We start from the raw sequence: 19524 nt of genomic DNA on the forward strand, positions 1-19524 counted from the left end.
CTTAACAAATGCCATCTTTATTATTATTATTATTGTTATTATTTGTGTTCAGCTGTACCCATCCTCACAACCTGCCGTGTTGATAGTGGAATCCGGCATCTCCCCCAGCCCCTGTTGTCTGCCATCAGCCCAAACCCTTCCATCACTGGCTAACCACCTCCCTCCCCACCCTACCAGTAAGTCTGGGCAGCCCTGAGTTGTTGGACAAACTTTTTAGTGCTTTTGAGTGCAGCTGCCATAGGGCAGAGAGTATTCTCGGACCCACCTCCTTCCCAAGTATTTTTTTTAATCGATCCCCTCATGATGGCCGAGAAAGTCCTGCATAGCCTAAAAACTGCCACCTGCGGATCAGCGGTCAAAAAATAAAATACCGACAGGCTTTTCAGTAGGAAGGTCCTTAAGATACAACCAAAAGAACTTGCAGAATGCTATCCCTTCTGTGAGTGGTTTTAAAGCCAATTTTCCCATCTAGTAGGCAAATACGAAAACTGAAGCAGTATGGCTCAGTGGAAAGGGGCTTTGGAGTCAGAGGTCATGGGTTCCAATCCCGGCTCCCCCACTTGTCCGCTGTGTGACTTTGGGCCAGTCACTTAACTTCTCCGTGCCCCAGTTACCTCATCTGTAAATGGGGATTAAGACTGTGAGCCCCCCCGTGGGACAACCTGATCACCCTGTAACCCCCCCAGCGCTTACAACAGTGCTTTGCACACAGTAAGCACTTAATAAATGCCATCATTATAAATGCCATCATTATACGAACAAATAAGTTTGAAAGCTTGGGAGCTAGCACACCTTTGCAAATATTAATCTATAACAAGTAGCTTCCCTCTAGGACAGAGCTAGGGCAGAGCACTTCCACGAGGCAATGACAAACCACAAAAAGCCTCTGTCTTTGTTTATGGTCATAATTTCAAGAGATGGTTGAAAAAAGATGTCCGTTGGGGGCTTAAAATTCATCAGAGAGAATGAATGATGGTCCGGTTGCGGAGCTCCTGGATGTAACCCTTAGCGTGGTCAAAGTCAGACTTGGGCTTCTCAGGAGGAGGGGGGGGTCCCTCCACCAGCTTCACAAAGTAATGGCAGTATACCTTCTTCATGATACCAAAGCCACCTCTCCCATGGTAGCGGATGCGTTTCAGGTACTGGCCTTTTCCAGAAGTAGACTCGGCTAGAAAAGCAAGAAGGAAAAACATTCAAGTCACCGAGAAATTTGCCGCTTTCCACTTGATGGCCAACCATTCACGGGGTTAGCTCTGGCATTTGGGGCGTGTGTGCTTTTCTCAGTTTTTTTGCAGGGAAGGAACGTGGCCTAGTGGATAGAGGATGGGCCTGGGAGTTAGAAGGACCTGGGTTCTAATCCCGGCTCTGCCACTTGTCTGCTGTGTGACACTGGGCAAGTCACTTCTTTAAAGCTCTCATCACCTTGCCCCCACCTACCTCACCTAGCTACTCTCCTACAACTTGGCCCGCACACTTTGCTCCTCTAACGTTAACCTTCTCACTGTATCTCAAGCTTGTCTATCTCACCGCCGACCCCTCGCCCACATCCTCCCTCTGGCCTGGAATGCCCTCCCTCCTCAAATCCGACGGATAATTACTCTCCCCACCTCTTCAAAGCCTTATTGAGTGCACATCTCTTCCAAGAGGCCTTCCCTGACAAAGACCCCCTTTCCTCTTCTCCCATTCCCTTCTGCATCATTCTGACTCGCTCCCTTTGTGCATCCCCCCTCCCAGCCCCACAGCACTTTTGTACATACTGTAATTTATTGATTTATATTAACGTCCGTCTCCACCTCTACATTATAAGCTCATTGTGGGAATGTGTCTGTTCATTGTTATCTAGTTGATCATGTTTAATCAACTTTATTGCATTATACTCTTCCAAGTGCCTAGTGCGGTGCTCTGCCTAGAGCAAGAGCTCAATAAATACCATCGATTGATTCTGGCCATGCAAGGAACAAATCATTTTTAAAACATGAGAGTTGTGCTTTAAATTACATCTTTCGAGTAGTAAAGGGTCATTTTAAAATGCCGTTACATTATCAATTATTAGAGTAATTGTTGGCTGAGGACTTTATAACCTATATGACCTTAATCCCAATCAGCACAGGTAAGAATCATGTACTACAAGCACTGATGTTTGCAACTGGATAACAGTGGCATTCTGCTATAATTAGCAATTAACTTTATTATTGGCAACACCCAGGCCTGAATCGTCATATGTCAAGGGACCTTCTTACAAAAACGGTTTGGATCACTCTAAATCACTAACGGAAGACATTTATCGGGGCTAAAAATTCAAAACCCTTACCTATGTACAAATTGGATTTGAATTCTACGTTGTGTTTTCTCACTGCCAAGTCTTGAGCTTCTAAAAGAACCTTTAACGAAGAAAAGAGTTAGTATATCCAGCCCTGAGCTAAAACAGAATGTAATTTTCAACTTCTTGTGGTTATCGTTGTAATAAAACCACTAATCATTTTTTCAACTTTTCAACAGTTAATTTTAGGAAGAGACTATGAAGTGATCAGAGGCCCGAAGATGGAGATAAAAGAGCTTTTCATTACCAAGATCTGCATATCCATGGAACATAGTCTATATAAGTGTTAAATGGAATATGCAAGCTAAAAAGTAAGAAATAGCTGAAGATTACTAGGCTATAACTGGGGAGTGAACATTAAATCTCCAACCTTAAGCTTGGTCAGAAGTTTAAGTTCAAAGCTTGGGAACTAAAAAGCAATAAAATGAATCTGACATCCTCTCTAAACTACGGTTCCAATGTGGCTAGAACCATCCTCTGAGTAATGAATGTAGGGCCCACCAAATCATATTTTAAAATTTCTCCTGAAAGGGTAACTAATGAATAAGAATTTCACAGACATTCAGAATCATAGGAACTGATCCCAGAACACAAATTTAAAAGAAAAGAAAAATCTTGTTCGTGAACTTGTTGAACAACAACTGTAAGCTCATTGCGGGCAGGGAATGGGTCTGTTTGTTGTTGTATTCTGCTCTCCCAAGCACTTAGTACAGTGCTTTGCACATAGTAAGCGCTCAATAATTACAGTTGAATGAATGAATAACTATTAGTTGTGAGGCACTGCGGCTACTATAATGCAGTACTCAAACTAATTCTCAAGCTAAACTATTTAAACATAGGGATCAAACATGGAATTCACGTCCCCAAATAGTAATTTATCAGGTCACTTAGTAACATGGACTGTTGCCGCACCTCTTTTAAGAAGCACAGCTCAAGACATAAGAAATGCAATGGACCTATACCCCTCTGCTAATGATGTTTGCATGAGAATTGTCCACCTCTCCTTCTTTTAATTACTGCGAATTCTTTTAAAGTCTTATGCGATTCATTAAAATCAGACATTTTTATAGAAACCTTAATTCCTAGTGACTAGTGAAGTAGCAAAAAAGTATATTTAAAGTATGTATTCAAGTTATTTTTGCACGTGTGTGGGTGTGATATCTATTTAAAAGGGGGTCAAACAGCAAGTCCTGTCTCTTCAAATTTTGTTTAACATGAAGCCTTTATCCACTCCCTTTAAAGTTTTGGTGCAATTAAATTACCTTTAAAATCGAATATTTTTTTCACATGAAACACGTTTACTTCTTGATTCAATATAATTAGTTGACTGCAACTGAAAGTCAATATATGTACTCTTAACATTTAATTAGCTTTAATTTTAATTCTATTTGTTCTGACGATTTTGCCACCTCTCTACATGTTTTGTCGTCTGTCTCCCCCTTCTAGACTGTGAGCCCGTTGCTGGGTAGGGACCATCTCTATATGTTGTTGACTTGTACTTCCCAAGCGCTTAGTACGGTGCTCTGCACACAGTAAGCGCTCAACAAATATGATTGAATGAATGAATGAAAGGAAAATGTATTTTCATGCAAAACTCTAGCTCTCCCTTGTGGAATGTATAATACCTGTACCCACAAAACATTTATCATATACAGGCATGCTGAAAATAAAGTTTATGGCTCCAACATAAAAACTGCCAAAAGACCCTGCAATATGGAATTCTAATTATTTTTGAGTACATTTCAACCACATGATACACGGCATCCTAAAACTGCAACTGTTTGGTGAGGGCCGGGACAGCGGGAGCATCCTAGCCCCCAGAGAAGGACTCCTGCCAGGCCCACGTGGTGCCCTGCTGAAGGCCCTGAGAGCTCACCTCCTCCAGGAGGCCTTCCCAGACTGAGCCCCTTCCTTCCTCTCCCCCTCGTCCCCCTCTCCATCCCCCCATCTTACCTCCTTCCCTTCCCCACAGCACCTGAATATATGTATATATGTTTGTACATATTTATTACTCTATTTTACTTGTACATATCTATTCTATTTATTTTGTTAGTATGTTTGGTTTTGTTCTCTGTCTCCCCCTTTTAGACTGTGAGCCCACTGTTGGGTAGGGACTGTCTCTATATGTTGCCAATTTGTACTTCCCAAGCGCTCTGCACATAGTAAGCGCTCAATAAATACGATTGATGATGATGATGCTGTCCTTAGGGGCTGCTCCAACCTAAATCTGGAGGGAGGCAGAACTAGCCTGAGGCAGCGGGGTGGAATTTGACTAGAGCGATCTGCGGCCGGACAACGGTGACGGAAGACCTCCTCTGACCCCATCGGTAGCCCCGGGCTTAACGGAAGAGGTCTCTACAGGGCTGCCCTGGAGGTAAAGCAGGGCAAGCAGACTGCTCCAACTCAGCTAGGGTTTTAGCCTCGGTTGCCCACCTTTCCCACTCTACCATCTTCCAGGAAGAGCGTCTGCCTAGGACAGAGTGGTTTGCAGGAGGGGTGACGCCAGTAGGAGCAATAAAGCTCTGAAGAACAGGGAGGCTTTGTGCCACCCAGATCTGTTCAGCCAGCACAGGTCCTGGGGAGGTCCATTTGTCCAACCCGTCCTCCAAACCTGGTCTCAGAACCACCTAACACACACAGTGATGCTCTGCAAAGCTGTCTCCGGGAAACAGCTACTCATATGGGGAAGCTCAATAAATACTATTTCTTACTTTTAGCTTGCGTATCCCATTTAACACTTCCCCATATGAGCTCTCATATGGGGAAGCTCAGGGTACCCCTGCCACCTCACTTTCACTAGCTGAGCTAACTCCTGGCCTGGGCCCTCCGGCAGACATTTGAGAGCGGGCCAAACTGAGGAGAAGGGACACTCATCTCACTCTTGCCCAAGGCTGACCCCCCGCCGTTGGGCCATCTGGCCAAAAAACCAGACCTGGGGCCACTTAAGGCTCCATCAGACTGGAAATCACAAAACCTCTGGGGAATGAATGACAGAAATAATTCCACAACTTACCTCTCTGACTATTTTTGCTCCTTTTTTGTCATTGAATTCTAACTGAGCCAGGGCCTGGTCAATTGACATTCCTCGAACCTTGAATTATCCAGGGGCAAGAGAATGGATGGGGAAAAAAGCAAAGGTACAAAGTCATTTAGTCCATGCCAGATGAAAAACGAAAGGTCCTGATTTAGAGATGACCGCCACTGAAAAGTATCAGATAAAACCAAACCATACTTAGCCTGGGAAGAAGCATCTCAACATGTTTAGGTCAAAATAAAGCTTTCTTATAAACCTCAGTTTTAAACCTTACCAACACTAATATTTACTTTTGTCAGTCCCTTCCATTTTAAAACAAAATCTGTTTGTGTTACAAAGACAAGCCATAAAAATCAAGTTTTCCTTTCATTTCAAGGAAGCAGTATGCATTTGCTTCCCTTCCCTGATTTACGACATGGAATAGATCAGGCAGTATCACTTCTATGATACAGATCGGCCTAACTTCACTTAGAAACAGAATATACAAAAGTTGTCCTTGAGATTCTCAAGTATCCACCCAGACTCCCTTCTTACAGATATATAGTTTGTCTAAACTTTACTCAGTCTTCCTGAACAAACTGAGACCATGTTCCTCAGAAGAAATTAAACTCAAAATACAAAAACCAGTCTACTGAATAATCACTTTGGTTCAGAAAAATAGTCTTTTGAATACTGGTTGGGCCCGATTAGACCTTCACTCATTTTTTCACTTTTCACAGTTACAAAACCTAAGGGGAAACATACTTCTGTGGGAGGGCTGTTTAATTAAATCAAAATTTAATGCGTGATTTTTCAAAGCTCAGGAATTAAAACTCTTTTCTTCCTCAAGAATTTTGCACTAACACCCATTATTTTCTCTTACCAGTTTCGCCACGTACCACATCTTTTCATTGCTGTATTTTATTTGTCTTCGGGAGTGGTATACTTCCTTGGAAAAAAAACAAAAAGATTACCTGAGAGTGTCAGGTTTCCTAACTGCTAGAAACAACAGCAAATGCTACAAATATCTCAACATTTCCAAGGTCACTTCTCCCTCTCCACCAAATTTAAAAAGTGGACCCCTTAAGGCAGGTCATTTTTGCTGAGCACAAACTATGAAGAAATATATTTTTCAGTAATGAGACTATATAGAAAATTCTATTCTTTAAAAGCTTTTCTCTAATATTTTAGCCCCTAGTACATTGTTTTTAAAGATGACTACTTAAAGTGACTATATTTTAGGGAGCAGTTTCTGGTCTTCAGTTCTACTCTACTCTCCTAAACACTAACAGTGTTCCGCACGCGGCAGGTGCTTAAATAAGTACTTAAGTGCTCAATAAATACAATTGGCTGATTGATATTAACTGATTTTATGGAACACAAAGTGAGACAGGGAAGGACCAACGGTCCAGAAATGAAGAGAACATGCAACGAACAACTCTGCGATGCTTAGTCAAGAGCCAAGCAACTGCCATGTTCCTGATACAGAGACCACAGACAGAGCTGTAAGTCAGGAGACCTGGGTTCTGGTTCCGCTACTTATCCGCTCTGTGACCGTGGGCAAATCACTTAACAGCTCTGTGCCTCAGTTTCCTCATCTGCAAAATGGGGATTAAATGCCTATTCTTTCTCTCCTTTACACTGTGAGCTCTAGCCGGCACAAGGACTTAGTGTCTGATTGCCTCATATCTACTCCTGCACTTTCATTCATTCAATCGTATTTATTGAGCGCTTACTGTGTGCAGAGCACTGTACTAAGCGCTTGGGAAGTACAAACTGGCAACAGAGACGGTCCCTACCCAACAACGGGCTCACAGTCTAGTACAGTACTTGGCACAGAGTAAGCATTTAAAAAATACTGCAATTATTACTGTTATAAGGCGGTGGTCCATCAAAGGTTACTAAGAGGTCAAGGCGGGAAGTACATTAGATTTGGCATGGTGGAGGATGGAGCTGGTGAAATGGATTTGGGACTCAGTCCCACACAGTAGTTGGGAAGCCATGAGAGTGGATGAGCTCAAGGGAGTAGGTGTAGCCCGTGATTAGAAAGGGACCCAAAATTGAGCACGGGTAGGAGGCAGAGGAAGAGTCAGAGGATGATACTGAGTGACCAGAGAATTAGGTGAACCAGGAGAGGAACGTGTCAGAGAAACCTAGTGCTGCCAAGAGGAGAGTTAGTTGTCACAATCCCTTCACAAGGAGTTTATAGAGAAGCAGCGTGGCTCAGTGGAAAGAGCACGGGCTTTGGAGTCCGAGGTCATGGGTTCGTATCCCGGCTCCACCACAAGTCTGCTGTGTGACCTTGGGCAAGTCACTTAACTTCTCTGAGCCTGTTCCCTCGTCTGTAAAAATGGGGATTAAGACTGCGAGCCCCACGTGGGACAACTTGATCACATTGTACCCCCCCAGCACTTAGAACAGTGCTTTGCACATAGTAAGCGCTTAACAAATGCCATTATTATTATTATTATTATTTATACTCTAGCAGGGGAAGACAGACGTTGAAATAAACTGCAGATAGGTAGAAGGTAGTGGAATATATGTATATGTGTGTATCTATATACAGAACACACACACACACACATATGTATATACATATATATATATATATATATAGGTACTTAAGTAACAGGAAATGTAACATATGTAACTTAGGTACCTATATATATATATATATGTGTGTGTGTGTGTGTGTGTGTGTGTGTATATATATATATATATAGGTACTTAAGTAACAGGAAATGTAACATATGTGGGTAAAGTGCAACCCAAGGTTGCGAATTATTAAGTACACAGGTGATACAGAAATGCTGAGCAAGCAGCAGTGGGGGTCATAAACCGGAGAGATTAGAAATTAATCAAGGAAGGTCTCCCAAAGAAAGGTGATTTCAGAAGAGCTTTGAAAATAGAAATAGGAAGCATTAAAGGAAGAGGCCCTGGAGTCGGAAGGACCTAGGTTCTAATCCCAGTTCTGCCACTTGTCTGCTGAAAGACCTTGGGCAATTCACTTCACTTCTCTGGGCCTCAATTACCTCATCTATAAAATGGGGTTTAAGACTATGAGCTGTATGTAGGGTAGGTTCTGTGTCCTTCCTGACTAGCTTGTACCTACGCCAACACTTAGAACGGTGCCTGGCACAAAGTAAGCCCTTAAAATATACCATAAAGAAACAAACAGAGCTGTGGTCTGTATAATGCGAAAGGGGAGGAAGTTCTAAGAAGGCGAGGGGGTGAGCAAAAGGCTGGAGGTAGGAGAGACCAGAATGAGACACAGGGATTAGGTTAGTTTGAGAGGAATGAAGAGTGACGGCAGGGATGAAGGGGGAGAAGAGTGGTACGGAGAGCGCCGAATGAGTGCCTCAAAGCCAACGATCAAAAGTGCCGGCTAAGAGGGCACTATTTGGGAGGGAAAATGAGTTCCATTTTGGACATATTGCGCTTAAGGTGTCAGGAAGCCATCCATAAAGAGATATCCTGGAGGCAATAGGAAAGGCATGACTGCGGAGGGTGACAGGTGGGGACTAGCCAGGTAGATTTAGGACACATTACGATAGAGGTGGAATTTGAAGCCATAGGAGCAGATCAACTCACAAGTGAGTAAATTATGAAGAGAGAAGTTGACCCAGAATCCAGCCTTGAGGGGCACAGGGGAAGGGAGACAGAGGAGCAGCAGGTGAAAGAGACTAAGAAGGGTCAGCCAGAGAGGTAAAAGGGAGAACCAGGGGGGAACTGCATCAGAAAAACCAAGGTTGGGTGGTGTTGGACGTATTATGACATATTAGGCTAGAAATTAACACCCCACAAAATCATTGGCTACTTGAGAAGGTGTGTTAAGTCTTTCAGGGCAGCTGCAAAGGAGCACCAAATTACTTCAAACAAGCAGTTTATTCCAAATACACATGTGGAAATGAAACAAGAAAAGAGTTTACTAACCGAAACGAAAAAACTAACTATGAATTGTCTCAGGGAAATTGCCAGATGGGCAAATCCCTATTGAGACAACAGTAATAATAAAAATAATAATAATGACAATAGTGGTGCTTATTAAGCGCTTACTATGTGCCAAGCATTTTACTAAGCACTGATACAAGAGAGTCAGGTTGGTCACTGTCCCTGTCCCACGCAGGGGCTCACAGTCTAAGGGGGAAGGAGAACCAGAATTGAATCCCCATTTTACAAACGCAGAATTTGTAAGTCATTTAACTGACTTGTCCAAGTCACAAAGCATGGAAGTCGCAGAGCCGGGATTAGAACCCAGGTCTTCTGGCTCTCGGGCCCATGCTCTTTCCACTAGGCTACCCTGCTTCTAAAATAGTTGCAAATATCTCACAATAATCCACCGGTGACAAAATTAAAAACAAATTTGGTCCCCACGCTTACCGCTGGTCTCCGAGGCTCATCAGGCAGCTGAGGAGGATAAATTATGTTGTTTTTCTTCTCCCATCTGCAGGAGGCATCAAGAGAAGCACTTGTATGGACATGCGACAGCGGTGATAACACGGGAGAGGGGAATAACCTGCAAAGCAACAGAAACTCTTAATACCTCTGCTATTGCAATCACAGTTCTTTGGTGGCGATGAATTTAGTTTCATTTTAAGACCTCGAGAGAATTCAACATTACTGCAACAGTTCATTTACACACCATTCAGTTTGCCAATAATAATAATAATAATAATGGTATTTATTAAGCGCTTACTATGTGCAAAGCACTGTTCTAAGCGCTGGGGAGGTTACAAGGTTGTCCCACGTGGGGCTCACAGTCTTAATCCCTATTTTCCAGATGGGATAACTGAGGCCCAGAGAAGTGAAGTGACTGGCCCAGAGTCACACAGCTGACAAGTGGCAGAGCCGGGATTTGAACCCATGACCTCTGACTCCAAAGCCCGGGCTCTTTCCGCCGAGCCACGCTGCTTCACATGATCAGTGTGGGCTCCTCAGTTCAGGAGCCGGCAACAGAAACGGCAAGAAGCCAACGGAGAACGGGCTTATGTTATATCAAGTGCTTAGTACAGTGCTCTGCACCCGGTAAGTGCTCAATAAATAGGACAGAATGAACGAGTCCACGGAGCCCAGGTCAACTTGCGTGATCGAACTTATGTTGTGACGATGAGGATGATGATGATGATGGAGACTGCCACCGGGAACAAGAGGATTGTGACCCTTTGTGGACGAAGTGATCGGAGAGCTGGTGGCTTTCACAGCGCTACTCGCACTCGGCCCTGCTAGTCAGGTTCTCGCGGGGGAAAAAAGGGCATTGAGCTAAAAAGATGGGCAGGGATGGAGGGCAACACATTGCAGAGTACGTGGGCAGTCTTCACCTCCATTAGCCCGCTAAATAGAGAACCCAGAGCAGAAAATTTTCCACTGGACCTAAGGCAGGGCTTTGTACACTTCGATTGCTGCCACGCACGTGGGCACACAAAGAATGGTGTACTCACGAAGCTGAACCTACACAATAATTTGCCTTGAACAATAATATTGGCAACTTGTACTTCCCAAGCGCTGAGTGCGGTGCTCTGCACACAGTAAGCGCTCAATAAATACGACTGATGACACCCCAATTAGGGAAAAATCAAAATAAAAAAAAATATTAAAGGAGTAGCTAGGGCGATACTTGGCAGCACCCAAAAACAAGCTCTCAAGAGTCATTTTGATATCATTTACTATTACTAGTAATTCCCCTTTGATTTTTCTTCCTGTTGATAATCTATATAGATCATAATTTCATCAGCAGCAGCAGCAGCATTAATCGTATTTATTGAGCGCTTACTATGTGCAGAGCACTGTACTAAGCGCTTGGGAAGTACAAATTGGCAACATACAGAGACAGTCCCTACCCAACAGTGGGCTCACAGTCATAATGCATCACATTATGAACCGTAAAAGAATTCAAGGCACAGTGATTAAAATATACATTTATTTTACATATCCACACACACTTATACACGAGCCCACTGTTGGGTAGGGACTGTCTCTACATGTTGCCAACTTGTACTTCCCGAGCGCTGAGTACAGTGCTCTGCACACAGTAAGCGCTCAATAAATACGACTGATGACACCCCAATAAGGGAAAAATCCAAATAAAAAAATATCAAAGGAGTAGCTAGGGCAATACCTGGCAGCACCCAAAAACAAGCTCTCAAGAGTCATTTTGATATCATTTACTATTATTAGTAATTCCCCTTTGAATTTTCTTCCTGTTGATAACCTATGTATATCATAATTTGATAATATGCGTCATTATGAACCGTAAAAGAATTCAAGGCACAGTGATTAAAATATACGTTTATTTTACATATCCACACACACTTATACACGAGCCCACTGTTGGGTAGGGACTGTCTCTATATGTTGCCAACTTGTACTTCCCGAGCGCTGAGTACAGTGCTCTGCACACAGTAAGCGCTCAATAAATACGATTGATGACACCCCAATAAGGGAAAAATCCAAATAAAAAAAAGCAAAGGAGTAGCTAGGGCAATACCTGGCAGCACCCAAAAACAAGCTCTCAAGAGTCATTTTGATATCATTTACTATTATTAGTAATTCCCCTTTGAATTTTCTTCCTGTTGATAACCTATGTATATCATAATTTGATAATATGCGTCATTATGAACCGTAAAAGAATTCAAGGCACAGTGATTAAAATATACGTTTATTTTACATATCCACACACACTTATACACGAGCCCACTGTTGGGTAGGGACTGTCTCTATATGTTGCCAACTTGTACTTCCCGAGCGCTTAGTACAGTGCTCTGCACACAGTAAGCGCTCAATAAATACGACTGATGACACCCCAATAAGGGAAAAATCAAAATAAAAAAATATCAAAGGAGTAGCTAGGGCAATACCTGGCGGCACCCAAAAACAAGCTCTCAAGAGTCATTTTGATATCATTTACTATTATTAGTAATTCCCCTTTGAATTTTCTTCCTGTTGATAACCTATGTATATCATAATTTGATAATATGCGTCATTATGAACCATAAAAGAATTCAAGGCACAGTGATTAAAATATACACTTATTTTACATATCCACACACACTTATACACGAGCCCACTGTTGGGTAGGGACTGTCTCTATATGTTGCCAACTGGTACTTCCCGAGCGCTTAGTACAGTGCTCTGCACACAGTAAGCGCTCAATAAATACGATTGATTACATTTCTACATATAACTATTATATATTACATGTTACATATATAATTTAAAGATACATTTATTTCTAGGTCTAGGTGGATATATAAAATAAATGTATACTTTATTAATCACTGTGCCTTGAATATATATATATATATATACACATATTCTCTGAATATATAAAATAAATGTATATATTATTAACCACTGTGCCTTGAATATATATATATATATTTTTTTTTCACTATATAGTTTCAAATATATATTTATTTTAGTTTCACTAAAGAGCTTCTTACTCAAATGTATTTCCTGGTGTGTTGAATGTAGGCATGGAATTTTCACCCTTATTTTACAAAAGGGGAAACTCAGCCTCGGAGAGGTCGAATTATTTGCCCAAGATCACAAATGGAAACTAACGCATTTTAATCTCCTGACTGCCTTTGGTCTGACACAGTTCCTGTACCATTAAAATATGAAGAGGACAAATTTTAAAAATACTTTTAAATACTTTTAAAATTACTTTTAATTACTTTTAAAAATACTTTTAAAATTCTGTTCATTATCTTAAATTAATGAGTGCTAGGACTCAAAACAGTCTGTGTTATTAACTATAATTTAATAAAACTAAAACTCTCTAAACTGAAACTCTCTGAAGTCACTATGTGAGACACTGAAACTAATAAGGGATTTCTACTCAGTGTTCGTTTTATTTGAACTTAAAATCTTCCCAAGTCGCATGAGGCACTAATAATGGCTTCAAGCTCAATCTTGAGCCTGTTACCACTATCTCCCACAAAGTTGAAACTATTTGCCTCTAATTTACTTCTGATAGCACCGAGTCCTTACTACACCTATATCTGTACTTGGGGCAGAATAAAAGAACAGTTTTTCTCTGGTGTCACAGAATTGTGTAATTCGTGGAACAACCGAATTACCTTGTATCTGCCCCAGCGCTTAAAACAGTGCTTTGCGCATAGTAAGTGCTTAAAAAATAACATTATTAAACTCTTTGAACGGCACTGTGCTGTACCAAAAAACATTTGCCTTGAGACAGTGCTTGAAGAACGGAAGCCACTTTCTTCTCTAGTTTCGGGTAATTAATCTCATTTTAAAGGCATAAGTGGATGGACAGAAGTGCCAATCGTATACTCCTAAATCCAAAGAATCGTACGTTTTCAAAGTCAAGGGCAAGCATGCTTCAGAAAAAAGGGTGGAAAGTATCAACTCTTTTTAAACACTGATAAAGGAAAAAACCTCAAGCTTGCAGTTGGAACCATAACATGCGATTCTACAAAATGCTTAATACAGAATATTCATTCATTCACTCATTCAGTCGTATTTATTGAGCCCTTACTGCTTGCAAAGCACTGTACTAAGTGCTTGGGAAAGCACAACACAACAATACGAGTGACAATTCCCTGCCCACACAAGCCTACAATCTTGGCGGGGGAGAATATATTCACATATTCAAGGTGTACTCCTTGAATTTAGACTGTCCAAACAGCAACGTAGGGGACATAAGCAGACAAGGCATATAATAATAATAATAATAATAATAATGATGGCATTTATTAGGCGTTTACTATGTGCAAAGCACTGTTCTAAGCGCTGGGGAGGTTACAAGGTGATCAGGTTGTCCCACGCGGGGCTCACAGTCTCAATCCCCATTTTACAGATGAGGTAACTGAGGCCCAGAGAAGTTAAGTGACTTGCCCGAAGTCACACAGCTGACAATTGGCAGAGCCAGGGTCTGAACCCATGACCTTTGACTCCAAAGCCCGGGCTCTTCTCCACTGAGCCACGCTGCTTCTCAATAAGTATTTATTAAATAATAAAGTATTTATAAGTAATAATAATAATAACATAAGTACTTATTAAATAAATAATAGTATTTATTAAGCGCTTACTATGTGCAAAGCACTGTTCCATATCATAATTTGATCTCTGCAACAGATTATGAACAGTAAAAAAATGTCCAGAAATGCTATTTCTGGCCTCCTAAATCTTGAGCCTCTGCCTGGTTCTTCTGAACTGATTGACCGTTCCTGTTATTGGGGAGCTTGGGCAATTGCCACATAGTTCATTCATTCATTTGATCGTATTTATTGAGCGCTTACTGTGTGCACAGCACTGTACTAAGCGCTTGGGAAGTACAAGTCGGCAACGTATAGAGGCGGTCAGAGTTGTTCTTCAGGTAGAAGCCATATAGGTGCTGATGGTGCGATTGTTTCATCGGGGTGCCATTAAAAGCAGCATGGCCTAATGAGTAGGGTACGGGCCTGGGTTCTAATCCTGGATCATCATCATCAATTGTATTTATTAAGCGCTTACTATGTGCAGAGCACTGTACTAAGCGCTTGGGAAGTACAAATTGGCAACACATAGAGACAGTCCCTACCCAACAGTGGGCTCACAGTCTAAAAGATCCTCCGTTTGTCTGCTGGGTGACCTTGTACAAGTCCCTGCACTTCTCTGGGCCTCAATTCCCTCATCTATAAAATGGGGATTAAGACCGCGAGCCCCACGTGGGACAGGGACTGTGTCCAACCCGATCTGCTTGTACCGACCCCAGGGTTTAGTACAGAAGCATTCATTCATTCATTCAATCGTATTTATTGAGCGCTTACTGTGGGCGGAGCACTGTACTAAGCGCTTGGGAAGTACAAGATGGCAACATATAGAGAAGCAGCAAGGTGGAGTGGATAGAGCATGGGCTGGGGAATCAGAAGGTCGTGGGTTTTAATCCCAGCTCCGCCACTTGTCTGCTGTGTGACCTTGGGAAAGTCACTTAACTTCTCTGTCCAACACTTAGAACAGTAATTGGCACATAGTAAGTGCTTAACAAACACCATCATTATTATTATTCTCTGTTCCTCAGTTACCTCTGCACGTAGTAAGCGCTCAATAAATACGATTGATTGATTGATTGATTACCTCATCTGTAAAATGGGGATTAAGACTGTGAGCCCCACGTGGGACAACCGAATTACCTTGTATCTACCCCAGCGCTTAGAACAGTGCTTTGCACATAGTAAGTGCTTAACAAATAACATATTAAACTCTTTGAACGGCACTGTGCTGTACCAAAAAACATTTGCCTTGAGACGGTGATCCCATGAAGAACGGAAGCCACTTTCTTCTCTAGCTTCTGGTAATTAATCTCATTTTAAAGGCATAAAATTAATATTTCACAATCACGTTTTGGGAAATAAGTTTAACAGAATCTTGGCAAATAAGAAAAATCACATAATTTGATAATGTAATTGGCACATAGTCAGCGCTTAACAAACACCATCATTATTATTATTCTCTGTTCCTCAGTTACCTCATCTGTAAAATGGGGATTAAGATTGTGAGCCCCACATGGGACAACCGGATTACCTTGTATCTACCCCAGCGCTTAGAACAGTGCTTTGCACATAGTAAGTGCTTAACAAATAACGTATTATTAAACTCTTTGAACGGCACTGTGCTGTACCAAAAAACATTTGCCTTGAGACGGTGATCCCTTGAAGAACGGAAGCCACTTTCTTCTCTAGCTTCGGGTAATTAATCTCATTTTAAAGGCATAAAATTAATATTTAACAATCGCGTTATGGGAAAATAAGTTTAACAGAATCTTGGCAAATAAGAAAAATCACATAATTTGATAATGTAATTGGCACATAGTCAGCGCTTAACAAACACCATCATTATTATTATTCTCTGTGCCTCGGTTACCTCATCTGTAAAATGGGGATTAAGACTGTGAGCCCCAGGTGGGACAACCAAATTACCTTGTATCTACCCCAGCGCTTAGAACAGTACTTTGCACATAGTAAGTGCTTAACAAATAAAATATTATTAAACTCTTTGAACGGCACTGTGCTGTACCAAAAAAACATTTGCCTTGAGACAGTGATCCCTTGAAGAACGGAAGCCACTTTCTTCTCTAGCTTCTGGTAATTAATCTCATTTTAAAGGCATAAAATTAATATTTAACAATCGTGTTTTGAGAAAATAAGTTTAACAGAATCTTGGCAAATAAGAAAAATCACATAATTTAATAAATGAGATACTCAGAACAGCAAAACCTCATTTTTAGCTGGCTTGTCAACTGAAATTCTAGCAAGTACAGTAACATGGGTTAATATGCATTTCTTCAGGAAGTAGTAGCTCGTTGTGGGTAAGGAATGGGTCTGTTGCACTCTCCCAAGCACTTAGTACAGTGCTTTGCACATAGTAAGTGCCCAATAAACACGATTGAAAGTGCAATACAGCAATAGAGACAATCCCTGCCCACAACAGGCACATAATTAATCATATTTATTCATTCAATCACATTTATTGAGCACTTACTGGATACAAAGCACCGTCCTAAGAGTTAGGAAAGTAAAATACGGCAATAAAGAGAGACTCCCTGCCCACAACAGGCTCATAATCAATTGTATTTATTGAGAGTTTACCATGTGCACAACCCCGCACTACGCACTCGGGAGAGTACAACTCTCTTCTGCCTCAGCCTGACTTGCTCCCTTTGCTCTCCTCCCCAATTCCAGCCCCACAACACTTATGTATAGATCTGTAATTTTATTTATTTGTACTCTTGTCGTAATTTTATTTATTTGTATTGTTGTCTGTCTACCCCCACCACCACCACCCCAGACCGTGAGCTCGTTGTGGGCGAGGATTGCCACTGTTTATTGTTGTATTGTCCTTTCCCAAGGGCTTAGTACAGTGCTCCGCACACAGTAAGTGCTTAAAAAAACACAATTGAGTGGACTGAATGAATACAACAGAATCAGCAGACAGGGCCCCTGCCCATAACAAGCTTACAGTCTAGAGGGGACTAATAATGATGGTATTTGTTAAGCACTTACGTGCCAAGCACTGATCTAAGCACTGGGGTTGCTACAAGGTAATCAGGTTGTCCCACGTGGGGCTCATAGTCTTCATCCCCATTTTACAGATGAGGGAACTGGGGCTCAGAGAAGTGAATAATAATAATAATAATAATGGCACTTGTTAAGCGCTTACTATGAAAAAGGCACTGCTCTAAGCGCTGGGGGCGGGGGGGATACAAGGTGATCAGGTTGTCCCACGTGGGGCCCACAGTTTTAATCCCCATTTTCCAGATGAGGTTTCTGAGGCCCAGAGAAGTGAAGTGACTTGCCCACAGTCACACAGCAGACATGGGGCGGGGCCGGGATTAGAACCCACGACCTCGGACTCCAAAGCCCGGGCTCTTTCCACTGAGCCTCTCCCCCTCGTCCCCCTCTCCAACCCCCCCATCTTACCTCCTTCCCTTCCCCACAGCACCTGTATAGATGTATATATGTTTGTACATAGTTATTACTCTATTTTACTTGTACATATCTATTCTATTTATTTTATTTTGTTAGTTTGGTTTTGTTCTCCGTCTCCCCCTTTTAGACTGTGAGCCCCCTGTTGGGTAGGGACCGTCTCTCTATGTTGCCAACTTGTACTTCCCAAGCGCTTAGTACAGTGCTCTGCACACAGTAAGCACTCAATAAATATGATTGATTGCTTGATTTCTTACTCTATTTTACTTGTACATATCTAGTCTATTTTATTTTGTTAATATGTTTGGTTTTGTTCTCTGCCTCCCCCTTCTAGACTGTGAGCCCACTGCTGGGTAGGGACCGTCTCTATATGTTGCCAGCTTGTACTTCCCAAGCGCTTAGTACAGTGCTCTGCACAGAGTAAGCGCTCAATAAATACGATTGATTGATTGATTGATTGACTCTAGACTGTGAGCCCGCTGTTAGGTAGGGACCGTCTCTAGATGTTGCCAACTTGGACTTCCCAAGCGCTTAGTACAGTGCTCTGCACACAGTAAGTGCTCAATAAATATGATTGATTGATTGATTGACAATTGGCGGGGTGGGATTTGAACCCATGACCTCGGACTCCAAAGCCCGGGCTCTTTCCACTGAGTCGCGCTGCTTCTCTGAATGAATGAATGAATGAATGAATGAGCGGCGTGAGCGCATGCGCTGTTGGAGAACCCATGACCTCGGACTCCAAAGCCCGGGCTCTTTCCGCTGAGTCACGCTGCTTCTCAGAATGAATGAATGAATGAATGAATGAATGCGAGAGCTGCGTGAGCGCATGCGCCGACGGAGAACCCATGACCTCGGACTCCAAAGCCCGCGCTCTTTCCGCTGAGTCACGCTGCTTCTCTGAATGAATGAATGAATGACTGAGAGAGCTGCGTGAGCGCATGCGCCGATGGAGAACCCATGACCTCGGACTCCAAAGCCCGGGCTCTTTCCGCTGAGTCACGCTGCTTCTCTGAATGAATGAATGAATGACTGAGAGAGCTGCGTGAGCGCATGCGCCGACGGAGAACCCATGACCTCGGACTCCAAAGCCCGGGCTCTTTCCACTGAGCCACGCTGCTTCTCAGAATGTATGAATGAATGAATGCGAGAGCTGCGTGAGCGCATGCGCCGATGGAGAACCCATGACCTCGGACTCCAAAGCCCGGGCTCTTTCCGCTGAGTCACGCTGCTTCTCAGAATGAATGAATGAGCGAGCTGCGTGAGCGCATGCGCAGTTGGAGAACCCATGACCTCGGACTACAAAGCCCAGGCTCATTTCACTGAGTCACGCTGCTTCCCTGAATGAATGAATGACAGAGAGCGGCGTGCGCGCATGCGCCGACGGCAGGGCGGCGCGAGGAGGTTGGAGGCGCTGGGCTTCCGCCGGCCCGTCCCGAGACACTCACCCCTCCGCCGCCGCCCGGCTCCCGCTCCTCCTCAGGCCCCGCAGCCACCAGAGACCTGCAACACCAACACGCCCCCATTAGGTCCTCCCGCTCCTCCCCGCCGCCGCCGGCCCTCCGCCCGACCCGGCCCGGCCCCCTCACCCAGGCCCGCCCAGGACGCCATCTTCCCTCGGCTCAGGGATGGGGGGGCCCCGCCGCGCGCATGCGCCGGTCTAAAGTCTCCCCACGTGTCAACCGCCCTTACGTCTCCCGGGCTACCCAACGTCTGACGTCACGGAGCCCGCCGCCAGACTCGCGTGTCACGGACGGGGCCCCGCG

The 19524-nt window shown here is 43.1% G+C and overlaps 1 protein-coding gene across 2 annotated transcripts; it reads right to left on the reverse strand.

The window, feature by feature from the left end:
• Positions 1-789: 789 nt before the first annotated feature.
• On the reverse strand, positions 790-19384 carry MRPL22 (mitochondrial ribosomal protein L22). Of its 2 annotated transcripts, XM_038773061.1 has the most exons (7): positions 19348-19384; positions 19207-19261; positions 9714-9849; positions 6217-6282; positions 5334-5411; positions 2312-2381; positions 790-1168 (listed from the first exon to the last, which is right to left on the reverse strand). In XM_038773061.1, exons 1-7 carry the CDS (start codon positions 19367-19369, stop codon positions 957-959), a joined length of 639 nt encoding a protein of 212 aa, XP_038628989.1. In that variant the 5' UTR covers positions 19370-19384; the 3' UTR covers positions 790-956. The 2 variants fall into 2 exon arrangements, with proteins under 2 accessions (XP_038628989.1, XP_038628990.1); XM_038773062.1 differs by lacking the exons at positions 19207-19261; positions 19348-19384 and having other exon boundaries at positions 6217-6278; positions 9714-9801.
• Between the last annotated feature and the right edge of the window lie 140 nt (positions 19385-19524).

This window comes from Tachyglossus aculeatus, chromosome X1, assembly GCF_015852505.1.
Source record: "Tachyglossus aculeatus isolate mTacAcu1 chromosome X1, mTacAcu1.pri, whole genome shotgun sequence".
NCBI classification, from domain to species: domain Eukaryota; kingdom Metazoa; phylum Chordata; class Mammalia; order Monotremata; family Tachyglossidae; genus Tachyglossus; species Tachyglossus aculeatus.